At 36.2% G+C, this 23016-nt stretch overlaps 1 protein-coding gene across 1 annotated transcript in view; it reads right to left on the bottom strand.

Annotated features, from left to right (window-relative positions):
* The window catches only part of LOC127852331 (syntaxin-binding protein 5-like), a 133603-nt gene that overhangs the window by 16259 nt on the left and 94328 nt on the right, over window positions 1-23016 (bottom strand). The window contains exons 22-23 of the mRNA XM_052386264.1: window positions 13738-13862; window positions 8297-9350 (exon numbers count right to left, since the gene is read on the bottom strand). Coding sequence (XP_052242224.1) covers window positions 8297-9350; window positions 13738-13862 — 1179 coding nt within the window. The remainder of the gene's footprint in view (window positions 1-8296; window positions 9351-13737; window positions 13863-23016) is intronic.

Below are 23016 nucleotides of genomic sequence, written 5' to 3'. Positions count from 1 at the left end.
GAAAACAAGTCACCCCTAGTGTGGCGCCAATTTTTTTCCCTCAAGGCATAATTTGACCCTTGCTGTTTCAGAGAATAAGACATTTGAAGTTTATTTATCATACAAATCTATATAAATTATGTGACCCCTGGTAGTGGTTAGTTTTATATTCAGGCACATGATTAATGATTCGGGCAAACTCAGAAGATGAAAACTATACTTGTTACAAACCAAATATCAAACCCCTAACCCAACTGGTTTCAGAGCAGATATTTTAAGTTATTTACAATATAAGTCTTTATAAATCTTGTGACACTTACAAGTGTCCAGTTTTGACCACAGAAGCAAAATTTAAAATACCTTGATAAAGGACCAGCAAACAATGATACATGCCAAAAATACCAAAGCTCTCGAACTTGCCGTTTCAGAGAAGATTTTTGTTGATGAAGTTTTTACTAGAGAACATATTAGGAAAACAAGTAACCCATTGCACTTATGGTAGAGAACATATTAGGAAAACAAGTAACCCATTGCACTTATGGTTTTATAGATTAAAAAAAAATAAATGCACTATATAAGTCTATACAAATAATGAGATCCATGGCCTATCCAGTTTAGTATCCATATGCATGATTTGGACAAACTCAATAGAGGAACATAGGAGGATGTTACACACACAATATTAAAACCCTAAACCTAGTGGTTTCAACGAAATTAAAAAATTGTCATTTTAAAAATGTATTTTTAATAGCTTCCAAACCTTCATGTGGAATACATTTCTAATGTATTTGAAAAAGGGTCACCCAAAGGATCATTACTGTAAAGTTTCATTAAAATCTGTCTAGCTGTTCAGGAGAAGACATTAGAAAACAAGAGTGCCAAACTGTCACAAGATACACCCTTTTGAAGGTTTGGAAAACTTGATAACTTTACCTTGACCCATATTCAAACTTGACCTAGATATTGTCTAGAAACAACTTCTGACAAAGTTTGGTGAAGATAGGATGAAAACTATTTGAATTAGAGAGCGGACACTGCTGTGGATGCCGCCCGCCCACTTGACAAGGGTGAAACTATAATACGTCCCGTTTTGAAAAAACGGGCATATAAAAAGTAAACAGACCGGAGTTGCACTGACTGACGAACAGCTGACAACATGGTATCCTAAAATCTCCCCATGAGCACTATGTGCGCAAGTGAACTAATAATAAACTAGTTTTTAACATGATACATAAATTAATATTAACAAGCAAATTCCTTGAATTGATATCCCTGCCATATAAACTTTGTTTATGGATCGGTGCAAATCCCTTGATATGCAGTATAGTCATTAAGTGTAGGGTAATAATTAATAGGTAATAATTAAGTGAAGGGTAATTTTTTTATAAATTGCAATTCTCCTCATTGCTATCTACACACCCATTAGGTTTCATGTTGAAATCTTGTAGCTTATCAGTGATATAGCTTGGAAAAATTACATCATACAAATACAACAAAGGGCAGTAACTCTTAGTTAAGAAAGTGTAGGGTTATGGTTCTTGTGCATTACACTTCGCCTCTGTGATATCTATAAACCTGCTAAGTTTCATGTTGACATCTTACTTAGTTTCTGAGATATAGCCCTACAAAGTTTGTGACAGACAGACGGACACACTGACAGACAAGCACAATTCTATATCACTTCGCCTTTTGCGGGGAATAACGAATTATTTTAACATTAAACACAAGGCAATGATGGCAATTGGTTGCTTAACTTACATCAAAGCACTATAATGATATGCATAAGAATGTTAGAAAATGTAAGCATATGACTAAAGTTTTGAAAAAAAGTATTATTTTGATGTACCAATGATGGCATAGAAGAAACATGGCAATGCCAAGGAGTTAGAGTGCGCACAAGGAAAATGTGGCTATTTTTTTCCAAATTCAATAGCAATAATTGAGAAGTGCTTAAAGTGATCTCACTGGTTATCGTACTTTACCGAGTTATTATGCCATTTAACAATATTTTTAAGTTTCATTTTTATGCGATTAAAGTTAGCTTAAGTTTTTGAGCTTAAGTAATTCTTCTGCAGACCCCTCAACCGCCCACAAACTACCGGTGTTCCCAGAATGAGCTATAAAACTAATCACAATTATTAAATAAATATATATTAACATACATCTCAACGCTAAATATGATGCATAAGGACATAAAGTCACATTAAATCTACTAAACAGAACTGAAAATGTAGCACAAAAAAACTGAAAGCGGCATGGTGATGATATTTCTCACTTAATATTGAAAAAAAGTAAAGCAATGCATATTCCCTCTTTTCAGGCACATATATCCATTGTCAATGATATATAAATGAAATTGTTAGAATAAATTCCATGCCAAAAAATATACTATGCCTACAAAACCTGCCTACTTCCATGAGAAATTTACTACAATAAAGTTCCATTATCCAATGTTCACATGCATATAGCTATGCATACATTTCTGTCATAATGATTTTATTAAATCAAAACTACTGATTTCCCCGCGCAAGCTGAAAGTGACCCAGGGGAGAACTTTTTAGTTCTATAGAAATAAATATTTTAACCAGCATTAATAAAAACAAGACAATCTGTCAAGAAACCATTTAATACAAACTTTCAACAAGGGCTGTTTGTAAAACATGAATGCCCCCCATATGGGCTGTCAGTTGTAGTGGCAGCCAATGTGCGAATATGTTTTTTGTCACTGTGACCTTGACCTTTTACCTAGTGACCTGAAAGTCAATAGGGGTCATCTGACAGTCATGATCAATGTACCTATGAAGTTTCATGATCCTAGGCCTAACTATTCTTGACTTATCATCAGGAAACCATTTTACTGTTTTGAGTCACTGTGACCTTGACCTTTGACCTAGTGACCTGAAAATTAATAGCGGTCATCTGCCAGTCATGATCAATGTACCTCATAATAAAGCTTCATGATCCTAGGTGTAAGCATTCTTGAGTTATCATCCGGAAACCATTTTATCATTTCGAGTCACTGTGACTTTGACCTTTCACCTAGTGACCTGAAAATTAATAGGGGTCATTTGCCAGTCATGATCAATGTTCCTATGAAGTTTCATGATCCTAGGCGTAAGTATTCTTGAGTAATCATCAGGAAACCATTTTACTGTTTCAAGTCACTGTGACCTTGACCTTTGACCTAGTGACCTGAAAATCAATAGGGGTCATCTGCCAGTCATGATCAATGTTCCTATAAAGTTTCATGATCCTAGACGTAAGCGTTCTTAAGTTATCCTCCGGAAACCATTTTACTATTTCGAGTCACTGTGACCTTGACCTTTGACCTAGTGACCTGAAAATCAATAGGGGTCATCTGCCAGTCATGATCAATGTACCTATAAAGTTTCATGATCCTAGGCCTTAGCATTCTTGAGTTATCATCCTGAAACCATTTCACTATTTCGAGTCACTGTGACCTTGACCTTTGACCTAGTGACCTGAAAATTAATAGGAGTCATCTGCCAGTCATGATCAATGTACCTATGAAGTTACATGATCCTAGGCGTAAGCGTTCTTGAGTTATCATCCGGAAACCATCTGGTGGACAGACCCCACGACACCAGTACATAATATAATCTGCAAATGTGGTCCTAAACTGCATCCAAGAACGAGTCACTGTGACCTTGACCTTTGACCTAGTGACCTCAAAATCAAATGGGGTCATCTGCCAGTCATGATCAATGTACCTATGAAGTTTCATGATCCTAGGCCTAAGCGTTCTTGAGTTATCATCCGGAAACCATCTGGTGGACGGACGGACCGACCTACTGACATGTGCAAAACAATATACCCCCTCTTCTTCGAAGGGGGGCATAAAAATATTATCTTAGTTTTGAATATACAGTACCATATTAATAACTAATATGCCTATAACTCAGCCAACAATGATACAAAATAAACTACAATTAAAACACAGACAATGTCTGTGCAGTGCACTGGTACAATCTTCAATAATGGAAAACTGAAAACAATGAAAAAAAACATCCAAAAACAGAATTTTCAAATAAAAACCAAAGGGTGTTCAACAATTATTTTTTAAACCAATAAAAAAGTGCTGATAATAACAAACATATAATCGCAACAGAAATTGAAAACAAAACATTCATAAACAATATTAAACCACAACAATGTTATTAATTACACAAAGATTACACATTGCTTGGCATTTTAAAACTGTTAAAAAGGTTGTTCCCAGCCATAGCTTAAAATTTCTAATTGGATATTTTATTTCAATAGTAAAAGAAATTAGCAAAAATATTGTTCCTCATCATATCTAAATAAAACACAAACAAACAAGAGATGTATATTGATAGGACAACTTCTGATGCACCCACATTTCACTTGTTTTCAGAGTTGACCTTTCCCCTCTTGACCTTTGAGGTAGGTATTGACAGGTTTTACATGAAACACTTTATCTCAGGGTTTACATTTGTGCCAAGTAATCTATTAATCCATCCAAAAATTTGACCTCTGACCTCTAAGTATGACCTTGACCTTTGAGGAAGAGACTTGTGCTATCCGTGCCACGCCAACTCACTGAGACAGGAATTTTCCCACAGACATTTGGGACCTCGAACAGATATAAGCCGGCTTCTTTGAAGGAGGCCATAAAAACAATAAATTTGAGTGATTTTGCAAAAAAACTTTTTACGGGAACAACCAAAAATGATAAGCAAATAAAGAAACGAGTCTCCAAGGAGCCACATGAGATAATAAGAAGCTAGACATAAAAAACATGAAACTAAAATCACAGTGAAGATGGTAACAGGGACATGTTACACATATACAGAACCTCCCGAGAAGTTAGGGTCCTCGGTCGACGCAACATTTTGCACTTTCACCAATTTTCTTTGTGTTCCCTGGGAACGACTTCGTTTCAGTTCTGGGCCACAGGGCTTGTTGCCAAGCCTGGGCCGATACGTGGTGGGACTCATGCAAATGCCATTTATCTATAAACAAGTGTGATAGAAACCCAATCAGAAAACATAACAAAAACCCAACGGAAACCGAAAACTTGGTAACAGGCTGAAAACAGAACATGGGAAACTAAATAAATAAGTGACACTCGTTTAATGATCTGAAAACATATAGAACAAATAACTGAACTGTCACTACCTGAACATTCTGAAACAAAGAGTAGAAAGTAACATTTAAAGTGATTGTCAACTGAAAACAGAAATAATGACATACACTTACAGCATACCATTTACAACTATACTAGACGCCTCACATTCCTAAGAGAGCATTGAGCGCTTTAAGAGGACAACTATGATTGGGATACTTAAGATGGAAATGAAACTAGCTAGATAGTGATCAGCAACATAATGGATCTTTTGCCGTTATGTGACATTGACATTTGTACAATGGGGTGGGGGTGGGGGGGTGGGGGGTACACCCCCTTCATGGTGAAGATTTTTAGAAAATATGTGGTAAAGCAGTCTCACCCAGGTTTGACCTGTCTCAACCGTCAATGCCTTGTTGGAGAAATGTCCTGCCAGTATAATAGCCAAAAATTACTCCTAACATTGCATTTGCTTTTTTGAGACAATTCCTCCAACACTTTGACTGTTCAAGTTGTTTTAAAACCATTTAAGTGTGACCTTTCTTTTAACACTGTTTATGTTTTCTTGACAAACTTATGTTCTAAGCTTTACTTAGTGTTACATTTACACATCGTCTCCGCATGGCACAAATATATGCTTGACAATTGTGACTGCTTTATCCAGCTTTCCACATTCTGCTTTGACAAAAATCATGTAGTAGAAATTAAAAGTTGCGAAATGTGCAGAAGTTTGGCAATTTTGTTAACTTAACAAAAGATAATATTTTCTTCATAAAGTAAAGAATAATGCACGAGAGTTTTAATGTTGAGCATTGAAAAGCGTGAAACAACTATGTTGCTTCTAATTGTGGACAAACATTAGACCACCTTCTACTTAATGATTGCAGAGGTATAACGGTATGATTCAATTAAAATAAATTCACTGTACTTAATAACACCCACACTTAATAACAATAAACACTGGTAAATACTTTTTTTTACATTTGGTTTCAGACAATTTCAAAAACTATTAGTTTTCATAACAACTACTATACAACTATCAAACTTTTATCATCATCAATAAACAATATTACCAATGGCATTTAACTGAGTTCAGTTAAAGAAAAGCACTAAAATAAATTATTAAATAAATTTAAATAATTTATATTTTTTAAATTTTGTACCAAGAAGGTTGATTTTACAGACTTATTTTGCATTAAAACATAAAATTAAATACAAAAACAAATATGGCAGAAATAATTTAACAGTAACACCCAAAATGATCAAAAGAGCGCAGACTTAACCACTATCCCCCCATGCATTACATAATATTGTCTGAAAACAAAAAAACAAATGGCGTAAAACTTTAGGTAAAGAAAGTTGCAATGCAAAATATTGTCTGAAAACAAAAAAACAAATGGCGTAAAACTTTAGGTAAAGAAAGTTGCAATGCAAAACAAAACCATACACTCACAGTAAAAACCAGCAACTTTAACTAATAAATGCCCGAATCATAACAACTGAAAACTACAACATCAACTTTTTTACATAAAGTTTTACCCAACAGTAATACTCTAAAATGGAACCCCCAGTGGCCAAAACACATGTCTCTATTTTCATCTGTCCTTATTTCAGTCAGTGCAGCAATGTTCTCAAATTGAATACAGATCTTTATCATGGTCTCAGACCTCATGCTTTTTGCACTAAAGGCATACCAGTTAACAGCTTCTTCCCTTCATATTAAACCCCAGATTCAGCCACTACATACATGTTGCTCATAAATCAAAATGCAAATTTTAACCATCATATGTGCTGCATTCACGGAAAAATGGTCTTCATTAATGTGCATAAAGTGTCATCCCAGATTAGTCTGTGTAGTATGCACAGGCTAGTCTGTGTAGTATGCACAGGCTAACCAGGGACACGAAGGACAACACTTTCTACCGATTGTGGATTTCTGCTAAGAAGAGACTTCCTTAGAACAACAAGAGCACAGCAAAGCGGGTGCCAACACTCGGTTGCGGGTGCAGTTTTGAATAAATGAAAGCTTGTCAGAAGATGAGTTCACAGTGACCTTTGACCTAGTGACCCAAAAATGGGTGTGGCGTGTAGAACTCATCAAGGTGCAGCTACATATGAAGTTTCAAAGTTGTAGGTGGAAGAACTTTGATTTTAGAGCCAATATTAAGGTTTTAGCAGGGTGGACGGCGGAAAACAGCCGAGCTAAAATAAACCATAAAAGTGGAAAGTGTCTTTCCTGATTAAGCTGTCCAGGGAAGACACTATGCGATGCATTGATGCAGCATATTTGAAAAAAAAATAAAATAAATTCCTGCACTGAAAGGATGCCCAAAAATTTCCTGATAATTTCTGTAAACCCCAAGAAGTTTGGCCTCTGGTGCTTCCCTGAGAACTGATACAAGTTTACAGTGCTGCTTCTCTACTACACACAATTACCAGGCCTCTATGGGGTGGGTGGGGTAATTGGACAGTCTGATAAAATGTCCCTACCCTGAAAAAGCAGTAAGTACATTACTAAGTTCTCATATATTAGTGGTCAACTACACAATGTATCATTATTTCCGTGATAACAAAGCAGCTGGTGATGTTTGCTTCTTCGTCTATCAAACTGGAAATTGAAAATATACAACAACAATTTTATAAGGTTGTCTGCAGTGGAATGTTGCCTAGATCTGTAAGGAAAAGTAGGGAAAAGCATGTTCTTGCTGAGCAACACCTGTTAAAAACTAACATAAACTAGCAAAATTCATTTATATAAAACATACACATATAAAACAGCTATTTGAAAGTTGCTATTCTTTGTGTTTGCAAATGCTAAACAGGTCTTTCGACCCCCAAAAACCAATTAACTACTGTTCAACTATAATAGGTTTTTACTGTTTTAATAGTTTTTAATGGAAGCCTCACACACTTGAATGCGGGGTTGTTAAGAGTAATTACAGAAAGTTGTTAAGTTGGTAAGTGAAAGACAGAAGCAAGTGAAGGTCAGACAAAACACGTTACAACATCAATAGAAAATCAAACAAAGATAAAAAAACAAACACAGTAACTAGAAATAACCATCAAGATGTAAAAAGGTGAAAGGATATAATGCAAGCAGTACAACAAGGCCATGCAGATTTCCATGATTACAGGATACACTGCAGTCTTGGCAAGCTCTCCACCACCACAAGACCACACCTGGCTGGCACAACTACACGGGCTACCTACCATGGTGAGGGACGGTGATCATCTCTCGCAGAGTCTTTTTTGAAATCACCCCATGGTTAGATTCTGAATCGTCCATCAAGTCCAAAAAACTCACGCATCTTCGACCCCGTCTATCAAACTCAGGTTGACAGTTATCAGACCCACTCCTCGACACAAGCTGTTGCATTTTAACACTCATTCGCCTCAAGAACCCATCTTTTTTGGTGGCAGAGTGAAACACTGCTTCGTCACTCATATTCTGGTTAGGACTTAAGAACTCGTCATCCGTTAAAATGTTGTCTTCATTCTCTGAACGACTTTCGTGACTTGCAAACTCATCATGGGACATTTCCTCGCTCTCCGCAGTTATGTCATTATCATTAGGGTCTACAGTCTTCGAGATCCTTTCAGAGCTTTTATCCCTGTGTTTCCCGCCAATTCTTAATTTCTTTTTAAACTTTTTCATTGAGTATTTGCGTCCGTGATGCTGTGGTTTTTCTAGACTTTCCGTATCGATGTTAACTGTCCTTATCTTAAAATTCTTCCCGTCAGCCAAGCACGGTTCAGTAAGACTGGCTTTAAAGTCTTCTTCTGACTGTGATTTCGACTTACTACTTATGTTCTCTCCAATCTGCTCCTTACCAGGTATTGGCACTAAGGGAAGTGATGAGGTTCTAACTGCTGACAATTTCTTGGGGGAATTCTTCTGCACAAGCCGGGTAGGTTGGAGAGTTTCGAAGCCTTCTCTAGACTTGTCCGGACTCTCTGTGTTTTTCTGGCTCACCTGAGGAGTAGGGGGAATCAGATTCAATCCCGGTATGACAGTTTGGTGCTGCTCCACTTTCACAACTGCTGGTGTGCTGACGCCATTCCCTGACCCTTCTGGCAGCTTGACTTCAGTTTCTGAACCGGCAATACCAAATTCAAATGAGTTGCTTCGAATAGGAGCCGATTGGGGTTCTTTTGATTTTGAAGACAACTGATCTCCCTCGTTGATGCTTTTCAAGTTCTGGTTAGGGCGTTTTTTTCGCGGTGGGGCTTTTGGATTTGACTGAATATTATCAGGTGTCACTGGCTGAAAGCAGGAAAGAGAACAAAACACACAAAAATAAACCAAAGTAAAAATAAATATCAAACAAAACGAAATATAACAACTAATACTAATAAGAAAAATTTAGAGATACAACACACAAAAACTATGTGCTACAATCTACCATAGTGACACATGGGATTCTATATTAACACCTGAAAAAAGAAAAGCATTTGGATTCCCCCGCTATTTTATTTCACTAAGAGAAATTGTTTTTGTTTCAAAAGCAAATAGCTGTGAGGCTAGTATACTTATGCCAATAAAAATGATCTGACCTGACAACTCCAAACGATGACACAACATAATACTGCAGAAAAGATACAGAAATATACACTATCTACTATATAATCATTCAAACATAAAAAAGAATGGCTTTTATAAAAGCAGGCATTGTTTGATTCACTCTTATTGTTTATGTAATCCTGTCAAAATAATTTCAATACAACTACTTGACAAGACAAAGGTATAGAAAGAAGGCAAGAAGCATGACCTATAAATAAATCAAACTGCAGCGTTCATCATCTGATTGACTATTTGATATGCTAACAAGAGATCAAATGAGATACTAAATCGCTCACACGACTGTCCTGAAAAAAATTTAATATTTGAGGAAAATACATAATGGAAACATTATTAGGGGAAACATGGTACAGCTATACTAATAGTTCGACAAAACTTATTTGAGGAGAAACTGTCATATTCTCTGCAATATTTTAAATTGCGCATGATTAAAACTAAATTTTGACTGCTGGGTTGAATAAAGCTATAAACCCATAGTGGAAGCTTTGTCAGTATTGATTCATTAGCCCATTTGAATAAGTCAAAAGCAGGTCAATGTCAAAATGAGCTCAGGTGATATGGGTGTGTTGAACGATTTCATAGATAACATCCATGCAAGCAAGCAAGCATTGTAGTTAAGTTAATTTTGAATAAACCATGGAAAGTATTTGGACCTGCTGAATTCTCACAGTCCAAATGTCGGTAATTGTCAAGGTCAAAATGAGGTCAGGTAATGTGGTTGTTTAGATAGTGTTCAAAAACATTTTTTGATCAGGACAGTTTTAAAACAGAACACCCACAAAAAGAACATGCTATTATTCATGGAAACTATTAACGCTATATACGTTTCATACATGTATCAGATCGTCAATGAACTTTTGACTGTCTCTTAATGTTGAAACACCTGTAATTTTTTTTCTACATTTTTGGACAAAAATAAAGAGTGTAAGTGAAAATCATATCTATTCCAAATAAATCTTAGACAAGAGGGCAAACATATGGAAGTGACCTTGTGACCACTAGAGTGTGGAAAGTGTTTACCCTAGCTTGTGACCCCTCGAGTGTGGCAGCTGTTTACCCCAGCTTGCAGGTTTTTTTTTCCACTTTTTGGGAAGATAGCCCATGGTTTTGGAATTGGGAATTTTATCGGCATTTTCATGAAATTGGGAAAATAAATTCATTAGCCTTTTTTTCCACACGAAAAGTCCACTGATTAGGGAAATACTAAATTTGATTTAACTCTTTATAATCATTCAAATTAAAAGAAAAAAATCATATAATACTTTGTTAGATGTAATTGAATTAAAATTGAGATAAAATACACATAAGACTTCTTTCTAAAAAAAAAAAAAAAAAAAAAAAAAATTTTTTTTTTTTTTTGGCAATTGGGAATTTTTTGCCACATTTTGGGAAAAAAGTATACTTTTTGGGATTGGGAACATAGCCGAATTTCGGCTATAAAATCGGGCCAAAAAAAACCCTGGCTTGTGACCACTAGAGTGTGGCAAGTGTTTACCCCAGCTTGTGACCCCTAGAGTGTGGCAAGTGTTTACCTAGCTTGTGACCCATAGAGTGTAGAAAGTGTTTACCCCAGCTTGTGACCCCTCGAGTGTGGCAAGTGTTTACCCCAGCTTGTGACCACTAGAGTGTGGCAAGGGTTTACCCCAGCTTGTGACCACTAGAGTGTGGCAAGTGTTTACCCCAGCTTGTGACCCCTATAGTGTGGCCGGTGTTTACCCCAGCTTGTGACCCCCAGAGTGTGGCAAGGGTTTACCCCAGCTTGTGACCACTAGAGTGTGGCAAGGGTTTACCACAGCTTGTGACCCCCAGAGTGTGACAAGGGATTACCCCAGCTTGTGACCACTATAGTGAGGTAAGTGTTTACCCCAGCTTGTGACCCCTAGAGTGTGGCAAGTTTTACCCAGCTTGTGACCACTAGAGTGTGGCAAGTGTTTACCTCAGCTTTTGACCCCCAGAGTGTGACAATGGTTTACCCCAGCTTGTGATCAGTATAGTGTGGCAAGTGCTTAACCCAGCTTTTGACCCCTAGATTGTGGCAAGTGTTTACCCCAGCTTGTGTCCCCTATAGTGTGACAAGTGTTTACCCTAGCTTTTGACCCCAATAGTGTGGCAAGTATTTACCCCAGCTTGTGACCACTAGAGTGTGGCAAGTGTTTACCCCAGTGTGTGACCACTAGAGTGTGGCAAGTGTTTACCACAGCTTGTGACCCCAATAGTGTGGCAAGTATTTACCCCAGCTTGTGACCACTAGAGTGTGGCAAGTGTTTACCCCAGTGTGTGACCACTAGAGTGTGGCAAGTGTTTACCACAGCTTGAGACCCAAAGAGTGTGGCAAGTGTTTACCCCTGCTTGTGACCACTAGAGTGTGGCAAGTGTTTACCCCAGCTTGTGACCCATAAAGTGTGGCTAGTGTGTACTCCAGCTTGTGACCCCTATAGTGTGGAAAGTTTTTAACCCAGCTTGTGACCACTCAAGTGTGACAAGTGATTACCCTAGCTTGTGACCCCTAGAGTGTGGAAAGTGTTTACCCCTGCTTGTGACCACTTGAGTGTGGCAAGTGTTTACCCCAGCTTGTGACCACTAGAATGTGGCAAGTGTTTACCCCAGCTTGTGACCACTAGAGTGTGGCAAGTGTTTACCACAGGGGCATAATTTTACCAAACTTTTTAAAGGACTACTATATGATGTAACCTACTGAATATAAAGTTTATTTGCTAAAAGTTTATATTAAGATTAAAAAAGTCATAGAATATCTAACCTGCAAATGGGGCAGACTGTTATTTATTTTTTACGAAGAATAGTAAAAATCTCACATGAACAACTTCACATCATGGTACAATGCCTGCAAGTTTGAAATTTGTTTGTTGGCAAGTATAGGCGAAGTTGGTGACAGACATTCATGATGAATCAAGTACACCCCCTTTACTTTGTAAAGGAAGAATAAAACTAGGCACACCTGATATTCTGAATTCAAATATTATATACTGCATGACTTAAAAAGCCCGCTTCAGCAAACCTCTCATTTCTCTTCAATACCAATGTATCAGCAAGAATCATACATTTTCAACAAATGTAACATCTTAAAACAAAATTACCATAATCATTCAAATATTATTCACAATACTGAAAATTGTGCAGGTTTTTTAAAACTAATGTTTGTACTGATGACAATGATGTATGTCGATTGCTTTTAATTTTTTTGTTATTTTTTGGCACAAAATAAAATCTGCCATTCTTTCATATTTTTTGTATAAATTCATTCATCAATGCCACACAAGATTGGGAAATGATATGTGAATGATTCTGGTCAATAAAGGTAAATACGGTAAATACATAATACGCCTGCTTTTGAAAAGGCATATACAAAATATATATTCAATATGCTCAATAACTGGAAACATAGTTTATTAACAATGATTTGTCTCCCAAGCAATATGCTATTTTGTTTTTAAAGCAATAAATAATGTATTTTACTTATGGTAGCATTCTTTTGCTATAATAATTTAATTTTTGGCACAAACCAATTATTGTGTGGAAAATATATTTATAATAAATGTAATCTGTTATAAATAGTCAAATGTAAATATTCAGATCAAATGTAAATATTCAGATGGTATATTAATAACCACTGTCAATACATTTTGTGAATGTACTTTTATCTTTATATACCATAAACAATAATAAGAAACAAAACTTTCCAATGTTTTTATTTTTTATCCACAAATTGATGGACTTCAGTTTTGAAATTGCTCAAACAGTGTTGAATTGAGTCGATATGTTCTGAGGAAACAGGGTTTGCATGTGCCTAAAGTCTAGTTCCAGATTAGCCTGTGAAGTCCACATAGGCTTCTCTGAGATGACACTTTTATGGCATTTTTCTTTAAAAGGAAGACATCTTTTTACCAAAAATCAAGTTATGGCAGAAAGTGTATTTCCAGATTAGCCTGTGAGAACTGCACTGGCTAATCTGGGATGACACTTAACGCACATGCATTTAGCCTAGTCTTTCCATAATGAGGCTCAATTTATTATAGACAATAGCTGCTGACTTTGTCACACCCATCATACTTACTTGATCACTGGTTGGTGACCTAGCACCATCCTCATTGAGGGCGGAGTTACTGCCGTCCAGGGGCGAAGGCTGGGGTTTCTTGCCCCGGGGTGACCTAGGGGCCCTCTGGTAGGGGTCCATGGAACCTAGAATAGCAGGCCACCAAGATAGGGAGGGTACAGAGGTGCGACCAAGGTTGTCATTATAATCTGATCAACTTCAACACTAAGAATGAAGAAAATCTGATGTTCCTTTTTTTTTTTTGAACTTTACAATTGTTGTTGGTAATACCAACTTGGGATCCATGGGACCCTTGGACTAATATTGTTTAGGTAACAATAAATATCGCTCGATTCATAATTATGATGACAACCCTATGCGGTGAATATACATAGAAGCCCCTGCTTATAAGGGTGTGTTGCCACTGGGAATGTATATTTATATCGAGTGAATTCCCACTGACTTTTCTCTTAACAAAAAATTTGCAATATTGGTTGATACCCTGTATATTTATAAGCGTATGAGTATTTTGCACATTTCAGGTCTACTTTTTTATTCTTTTAAGTGTACAGTACAGCCCACGCGGAACAAACAACATATTTCGCAATCTGCCTAGTCTAGTCAAGGCGCAATGAGTCAATGCCGAGTCGGCCCTTGAAGCCGATTCAGATGCTGCGGCACGATGCATTTTAAGGTGATGCTTCGCATCTGTCCCCTCAGACATCTGCGAGTCGATGCGCATCATACAATAAAAAATCTTTTAAAAATGATTAGTTAGTCAATAAATTTTAAAAGAACAGTTTTAATAATATTTAAAATCATAATTAATTTAATGTGCGCAGATTCAAAATAGTTAGTAGAAAAGCATGTTGTTGTTTTGATTTTAGTGACTGCATTCCCGTTTCTTAAGAAATTGCTGTATCAGGCTGATAGAAATAATTATTAAAGAAAAATGAAAAAAAAAAAAATCAAATTTATAAAGACAGAACAAGATTATCAAGGGCATGTATTAATTAAATTGCAATAATCATTTATCAATGTCATTTTAGAATCGGCTAAAGTACTTTTAAGTTACTTTGTGTACATTTATATTACGCCATATGATTATTATCTTTATATTAAACAATCAAAAACACATTTGTTTTGGGTTTTATTTTTTACGACAACATATATTAGCATATAAGCATATTTAATATGTCTGGCCAAGTAAGTTTGTTTCCCGCCAGTAGTGTATGTATTTCACACATAAACAAGGTCACGTAATTATGTACAATTGTTTTCCCTTTTATATCGAGACATCAAGGAGACCAGGCCGCTGTTTTGGCACCTACAAGTGGTCAAGGCTCCAGCAGATGGCTGAGGATTTATAATTAAATGTTGTTTTTGCTATTATATTTTAGCAGAGACAATTAGCAGTTAGAAGCCACATCAATAATCAAGACTTAATTGTTATTTTGTTAATTATCAGCTTATTATAACTATTGTTTGGATATGCGTATATAAACTCGTTTCATTTTGTTCATAAAATGCAGTTGATCACTACTCATTACCCGATAATCCCGTATATTCCAGTTTTAAAGCATATACTGTTAAATATTAATGATTATGGCCGTGGCGTGACCGAGGATTTTGTTGGTTCCTCATGTGCTGTACTGTATGTGTTATGCAAGCTGAACCAGATATATGTATGGACTTTTTTGTCAGGTGACAGGTTCATCATAAATAGAATATAATATACATATATCAAATTCTGAACTCAAAAAATTGAAACTGCTAAACATTTTTAATGAGATATAACATTATTGGATTCATGGTCTTTAAATCAGTAATTTCTCTTATTTTTTACTTTTGCTTTCAAATATTTTGACTCTGTTGGTTCAAAATTTTGAATCAAAGCTCTGTCCCAGCATTCTTTTGTCATAATTTACAATCAATCGACCCAGTGGCAACAATGTGTAATTTGAACATAACGGAAATCATGGATCACCATAATTGTGCCCGCTTTATGTATATAAGGATGATAAAATAATGTGCAAATGGCATAACAGGCCTTTTCCTGGCCATTTTGAGAAACAAGAGCTGTCAGAGGACAGCGCCCTCGACTAATCGAGTGCTTGACAGTATAACGTAAGCCATCATGGGGAAATTGTTCATATTCAATAATTTATTAGAGGATCTTTAAAAAAAAAAAAGGCCAAAAAAAGGCCAAAAAAAATAATAATTTATTTTTTTTTTTTATTTTTTTTTTGGGGGGGGGGGGGGGGGGGCGGGGGGGGGGGTGAGAGGGGGGTATAATGTGGGGGGGGGGGGTAATTTATTAGATGATGTTTAAAAATAAATGGGGGGGGGGGTGGGGGTAAGGGGGGGGGGGGGGTGAGAGGGGGGTATAATATGGGGTGTGGTAATTTATTAGATGACAAAAAACAATTGGGGGGGGGGGAGGTTGGGGGGGGGGGGGGGGAGGGATTCTGGGTTGGGGCGTGGGGTATTGTTTGGGTGGAATCCATTGTGGTATTCAGGTAAGTGTTGTTTTGTCAAAGTTATCATAAAAAAAGATCATAAATAAAGAAGTTATGGCAATTTAAGCAAAAAGTTCAATTATCTAAGTGTAAAAGGGGCCATAATTATGACAAAATGCTTGATAGAGTTGTCTGCTCTTGTTTATAGGTTGGGGGTGATGTGGGTAAACAAGTATGCAAAATATGAAAGCAATATGTCAAGGGACAATGAAAATAAGTGGGGTAGTACGAAAACTTTAACATTTGCTGCATATTCTAAGTGGAAAAAGGGCCATAAGTATGACAAAATGCTTGATATAGTTGTCTGCTTTTGTTTGTAGGTTGGGGGTAATGTTGGTAAACAAGTATGCAAAATATGAAAGCAATATGTCAAGGGACAATGAAAATAATTGGGGTAGTACGAAAACTTTAACATTTGCACGCTAACAGCACGGCACGGAATGGAACGGAAATGCAGACGCCGGGGTAAGTAGGATAGCTCCACTATATATATTTCATATATAATAGTCGAGCTAAAAAGCAATTTAAGGATTGGGATTTGTTGTGAGCAAAAAGCCCACAGATTTGGGAAAAACTTATTTAATATAAACCTTCATACTAATTCAAATAAGAACAACACTATTATATAAATAATAATAATATACTTTGTAAGATGTACTTGAAATACGATTGAGATATAATTATTACTAGACACTTCTTTTATTTATTTATTTTTCATTAATTTTTAATTTGGATTTTTATTACAAATTCGGAATTTTTAAAACCATTTTGCTTTGAGAATGCATCTCTTTAACGGAGCTGTAGATACACCAGGAAAAGGCCTGCATAGTTAAGTAAATTTTTTGAAATTGAGGATATTGGAATGCTAAAACAAATTAACAAGTAACTGTTCTTGCTGTCGAAATAAGATAAATATCATTTGCTGCTATAACATTGCAAGGAATACCCGTGTAGTCCAAAAGTGATATGCAAAATGTGTTTGCATTGTTTTGTCTTGGTTTTTTATTACTTCAAATATTAAAATAAATTGAAACTGACTGTCATAACATCTTTCAGTCAATATTTTATGCCGTTTATATAAAAAAAAACACACAATATCAGTCACCTCATGACCATATTTAAAATGGAATACCAGTCTGTAGTTGTCATATAGCCATTAATGAAGACCAAAAGAAACAAGACTATTGCCAAGCAATATATATCCCCTACCAGCTCTACCATTGTCAGATTAAAAAATAATTATTATTTGTTGCCACAGCAACCAGAACTATTTGAATAGCAACCAGAATTTAAATGTCCATTATTCCCATCTATCCATGTTTAAAGTTTCATGAAAAAAATGAGGAACTTTTAAAGTTATCGCAAGATCCAGAAAAGTGTGACGGACTGACAGACAGACAGACGCACAGAGCGCAAACCATAAGTCCCCTTGGGTGAAACTGGTAGGGGACAAAAACAGTATATATATATTAAAACAAGACATGTGGGGTAAACATGCAAAAAAAATCAGATTTTCAACTTTTACAAATTATTTTTGGTGAATTTAAGTAACTTTGCAAGCAAAATCTTCATATACAGTACAGCCAACGCGGAACAAACATAATCCGCGGCTACGCCACGGCCAGAAATTTAGTACGCGGCGGCCGTGTCGAGTGTTCACGCGGCGTATTGCCGAGGCAGTCAGCATCGATCCGCGCAACGACGCCGAATCTGTTTTAACCTCGGGTATTTTCGGGGTGTAAATCGGCGGCGGATTGAGTGAAAAGATATGCACCTACATGTACATTTGTGTAGCATAGAAACCTAGATTGACGCTACTTTCATATTTATTATTTTCACGTTTTAATAAGCGATATGCCACGTAATGCGCTTTAACAAATTATCGTTGAATAAATTACGCACAATGTTAATGTTTTGTTCGATTCTGAAATGAGCTTTATAAAATTTGTAATCCGAAACACGCTTCCGAATTTTAATGTTAATGCGACATTAACAAATTCTAGCGTCAAATAAACAGTGCTAAAATATCCTTTGTCTCCATAAAAAGAGCGCAAAAATTATGCAGACATGTACAATGTCGCATGGAAAGTTTGGGTGTATTTTGTGTTGTATAAAAACATGTACATCACGTTAGGCGATTTATGCGTGTTCAGTGGAAAAAAACCACTCCGATTGGACGTCATTTTATCACATCTTTAAATAGTTACAAATGCCAAAATGTATTTGATACTTAAGAATAATTGCGTATGTGTGTGTGTCTTGAGCACTTTTATCGTAAATATTTACCGGAATTTGCTTTAAAAATGGAATATACGGGATTATCGGGTAATGATTAGCGATATCAACTGTATAATATGAACAAAATGAAACTACTTTATATACGCATAGTCAAACAATAGTTATAATAAGCTGATAATTAACAAAACAACAATCAATTAAGTGTTGGTCATTGATGTGGCTTCAAACTGCTAATTGTCTCAGCTAAAATATAATAGCAAAAACAAGCAATTATAAATCCAACAGTCTTGATAACTCGTATGTGCCAAACATAATTACGTGACATTTATGTGTGAAATACATACACTACGGGCGGGAAACAAACTAACTTGGCCAGACACATTAAATATGCTTATATGCAAATATGTTTGTTGATCGTTTAATATAAAGACAATAATCATACGGCGCAATAAACGCACACAAAGTAACTTAAAGTACTTTAGCCGATTCTAAAAATGACAATGGCAAATGATTATAAGAACTTTTTTAATACATGCCTGTGATAATCGTATTTTGTTTTTATAAATTCGATTTTTTTTATTTGCATTCTTTTAAAATAATTATTATTTCTATACGGATGACAGCAATTTCTTTAGAAACGGGAATGCAATCACTAAAAACAAGCAAATTCGTAGAATTGATATCCCCCGCAACATATGCTTTGTTTGAGGATGGGTGCAAATCGGATGGATGAACAAACTGACAGATTTTTTCAAGATACAAAGGGCCATAACTCTGGTTTTAACAGATGGTGTACAATGCCATTTGGCGTGATACAAAGTTTCAATGAAATACACCAAAGCACTTCCAAGATATGGCTCCGGACACAAAAGTGACGGACGAACGGCCGGACGGACAGCGCCAAAACAATATCCCTCCTCCTCTGGCGGGGGATATATACTCATACCAAGTTTATATGAAATCCGCCAAAGCAGGTCCAAGATATGGCTCCGGACACAAAAGTGCCTATAGTAAAAAGCATTTTTTCAAGATACAAAGGGCCTTTACTCTGTTTTTAACAGATGGTATACAATGCCATTTGGCATGCATCATCCTCTTATGCATATATATACTCATACCAAGTTTCAATGAAATCCGCCAAAGCACTTCCAAGATATGGCTCTGGACACAAAAGTGCCTATAGTAAAAAGCATTTTTTCAAGATACAAAGGGCCATAACTCTGTTTTTAACAGATGGTGTACAATGCCATTTGGCGTGCATCATCCTCTTATGCATATATATATACTCATACCAAGTTTCAATGAAATCCGCCAAAGCACTTTCAAGATATGGCTCCGGACACAAAAGTTCCTATAGTAAAAAGCTTTTTTTCAAGATATAAAGGGCCATAACTCTGTTTTTAACAGGTGGTGTACAATGCCATTTGGCGTGCATCATCCTCTTATGCATATATATACTCATTTGAAGTTTCAATGAAATCCGCCAAAGCACTTTCAAGATATGGCTCCGGACACAAAAGTGCCGGACGGACGGACAACCCCAAAACAATATCCCTCCGCCTCTGGCGGGGGATAACAAAACAACAGCATGCTTTTTTATTAACAAGTTTATCTATTTTGAATCCGCGCACTTTAAATTAATTATGATTTTAAATATTATTATAATTGTTCTTTTAAATTTCTTTGAGTAACTAATCATTTTAAAAAGATTTTAATTTGAAGATGCGCATGGACTCGGTGTCATGTTGTGGATCGCGGCTTGCCTCGACATGTCTCGGCGGACAGATGCGGAGCTTCGCGGCAAAATGTGACTTGCCGCCGCATACTGGCGCGGCTTCAACAGCCAACTCGGCATCAACTTGTTGCGCCTTGCCGCCACGGGTCGCGAAATATGTTTGTTCCATGTTGGCTGTATTGTAAGCTACCCATACACAAAATATACAGCACATTACCTCCCTCCAAACCAAAGTTACCAATATAGAGCAGAAACCATTTTTTATGATGGTAACAGTGACCTTGACCCTACTGGCCCCAATTGCAACCCCAACCTAGGTCTGAATGTAAGCTACCTACAAACAAAATCACAGCACAATACCTCCATCCAAACTGAACATACAGTGCCCTTGATCAAGCTGGCCCCAAATCAAATCCTTTACCTGTAATCTACCTACATGTACACACACAATTTTAGCATACTATCACCATCCTTAACAAGAGCATCGCATAACGGGTGCCAATGCTCGGCTGCGGGTGAATTTTTTTATAAATGAAAGCTTGTCAGATTTTTTTTTTTTTTAAGAGGTTACAGTGACCTTTACCTTTGACTTTTGGTGGTGACGTGTACATCAAGGTGAAGCTACATATGAAGTTTCAAAGTTGTAGGTGGAAGCACTTTGATTTGAGAGCCAATATTCAAAAGGTTACCAAAATGTTAAGGTTTTAGCATGATGCGGACGGCGGACGATACGACGACGGACACAACGAGCTGGCTATGACAATACCTTGGGTTTTCTCCGAAAACAGCCGAGCTAATAAAGTTAGTAAACGCAAACTTGTTATTATATTTATAGCCACAATGATCATAAGCTTGACACAACTGCTTCCAGATGCAATCCTGTATGTCTAGGTATACATATCAGCTAAAGACAGAAGTTTCTGCACACAAATGTTTACCTGAATTGTAAAAGTGCCGTAATTCTGCTTCATTACAGGTAGGAGTTATTTGCTAAGGTATGTGACCTCACATGATGATTCCACATGTGTGAAGTTCCAAATATATATCTGTTGTACTTCCAAATTTTCAATTGTATTTCATCTTGCAAGCAAACCTTAATCTGACTTCTATAAGTGAAATTGTCCTGCTAAAAAGCTGGTCACAGTTACCGGTTGTGGTCATTGACTGCCCATAGAGACCACAAACACATATGTAAAGTGTTATTTTCATTTATACTTTTAATATAGAGGTATGGAGTAGTTGTTCACAAACGTTAACCAGTACAAAAAGGGTCATAATTCTGCTAAATTGAAGGCCATAGTAATGGAACTTGTTAAGTGACATCACGCCATTACCCCTGCACATGTGTAAAGCTCTTATTGAACAAATGAACTGGAAACAGATATAAAGAGACATTGCACCTTTACCTTAACCAGAGCGTTACGCAGAAGCCAACATTTGGGTGAGTAGTATGGCTAGGACTGTTCAGTGAATAATTGAGCTAGAAATGAAACTCACATAACTTTCAGTTCCAACTTTTTTGTTAATCACCACTTTCTTCAGTGTTGTAGCATATTTCAAGACGGCCAAGATAATAGATGTGTACAACACAAGACTGCACTATGTAGAGTTTCCAAAGGTGAAGCCATATGGTATGCAGAAAATTGTATAACATTACAATGTTGACTATAGAGGAAACGAAAACAGTAAAAAATGTCCCAGGCATAATCCAGCTTACATGTATAAGGGGCGTATCACAACATATTGGTTTTAAATTCTGCATCCTTATATTATTACCTATGCAAAAACAAAAAATTGAAGCGTCAGCAACAAGCAAAGGAAGTTATGTGTAACTTGGTGTATGTAATTTAAGCAAATAAAGTTAAATGTAACTTGGTCAATGTTATTTAAACACAAAGGAAGTTACAAGTAACTTGATTTATGTAAATGTTTCTGGACAAACTTAGGCCAGCTGCAAAACAAGGCACATTTAAACCACACATCCCCATATTGTTATATGTCAAAACTGCTTCATAACACAAACTAAATCAAATTAATAGAATAATCAAATACAAAATTTAATAAACACAAAACATAAACAACTCTGCTTTTAACATGACCCGACAAAAATAAATGAAATTCTAATAATACAATATATATTCAAAATGACAATAAGAAATACATTTTATAGTGAACATTTTTCTTAATCATTGTTGCCACATTTAAACAATACAAATATTTTCCTTGCCAACAGAAAAACTCTGGGTATTTGATGTCAGGATGTTATATATTATATATTATAAATGTCCCAACATTTTGTAAAGGGCGTCTACACAATCAAGCCTACATGTAAATCAAGCCTAAAGAAAGTGTAAAGCCTTGTGTGAGATTGTTAGCTGTTTACAAATGTATATAACAATTGAGCCTTCACCATGTAAGATACAAGCAGTCTTACCAGTTTCTTCACTCATCTTCACTTATGTCAGGATGTTATATATTATATACTATAAATGTCCCAACATTTTGTAAAGGGCGTCTACACAATCAAGCCTACATGTAAATCAAACCTAAAGAAAGTGTAAAGCCTTGTGTGAGATTGTACGCTGTTTATATAACAATTGAGCCTTCACCATGTAGGATACAAGCAGTCTTACCAGTTTCTTCACTCATCTTGGCTACATCACATGAGTAACAAACACACGCACAATGAAAAGTGTTGGTTGTTAGTATTCTATATAAAATTTATAAAAACTAATCCACCACTCATACATATCGGTGAAGCTTGGTTATTTGACTTCATTCTTAATTTTCTTCAATCCAAATATACAC

Source organism: Dreissena polymorpha, chromosome 12 (genome assembly GCF_020536995.1).
Source record: "Dreissena polymorpha isolate Duluth1 chromosome 12, UMN_Dpol_1.0, whole genome shotgun sequence".
In the NCBI taxonomy this organism is placed as follows: domain Eukaryota; kingdom Metazoa; phylum Mollusca; class Bivalvia; order Myida; family Dreissenidae; genus Dreissena; species Dreissena polymorpha.
This window is presented reverse-complemented; position numbering and strand designations above follow the sequence as displayed.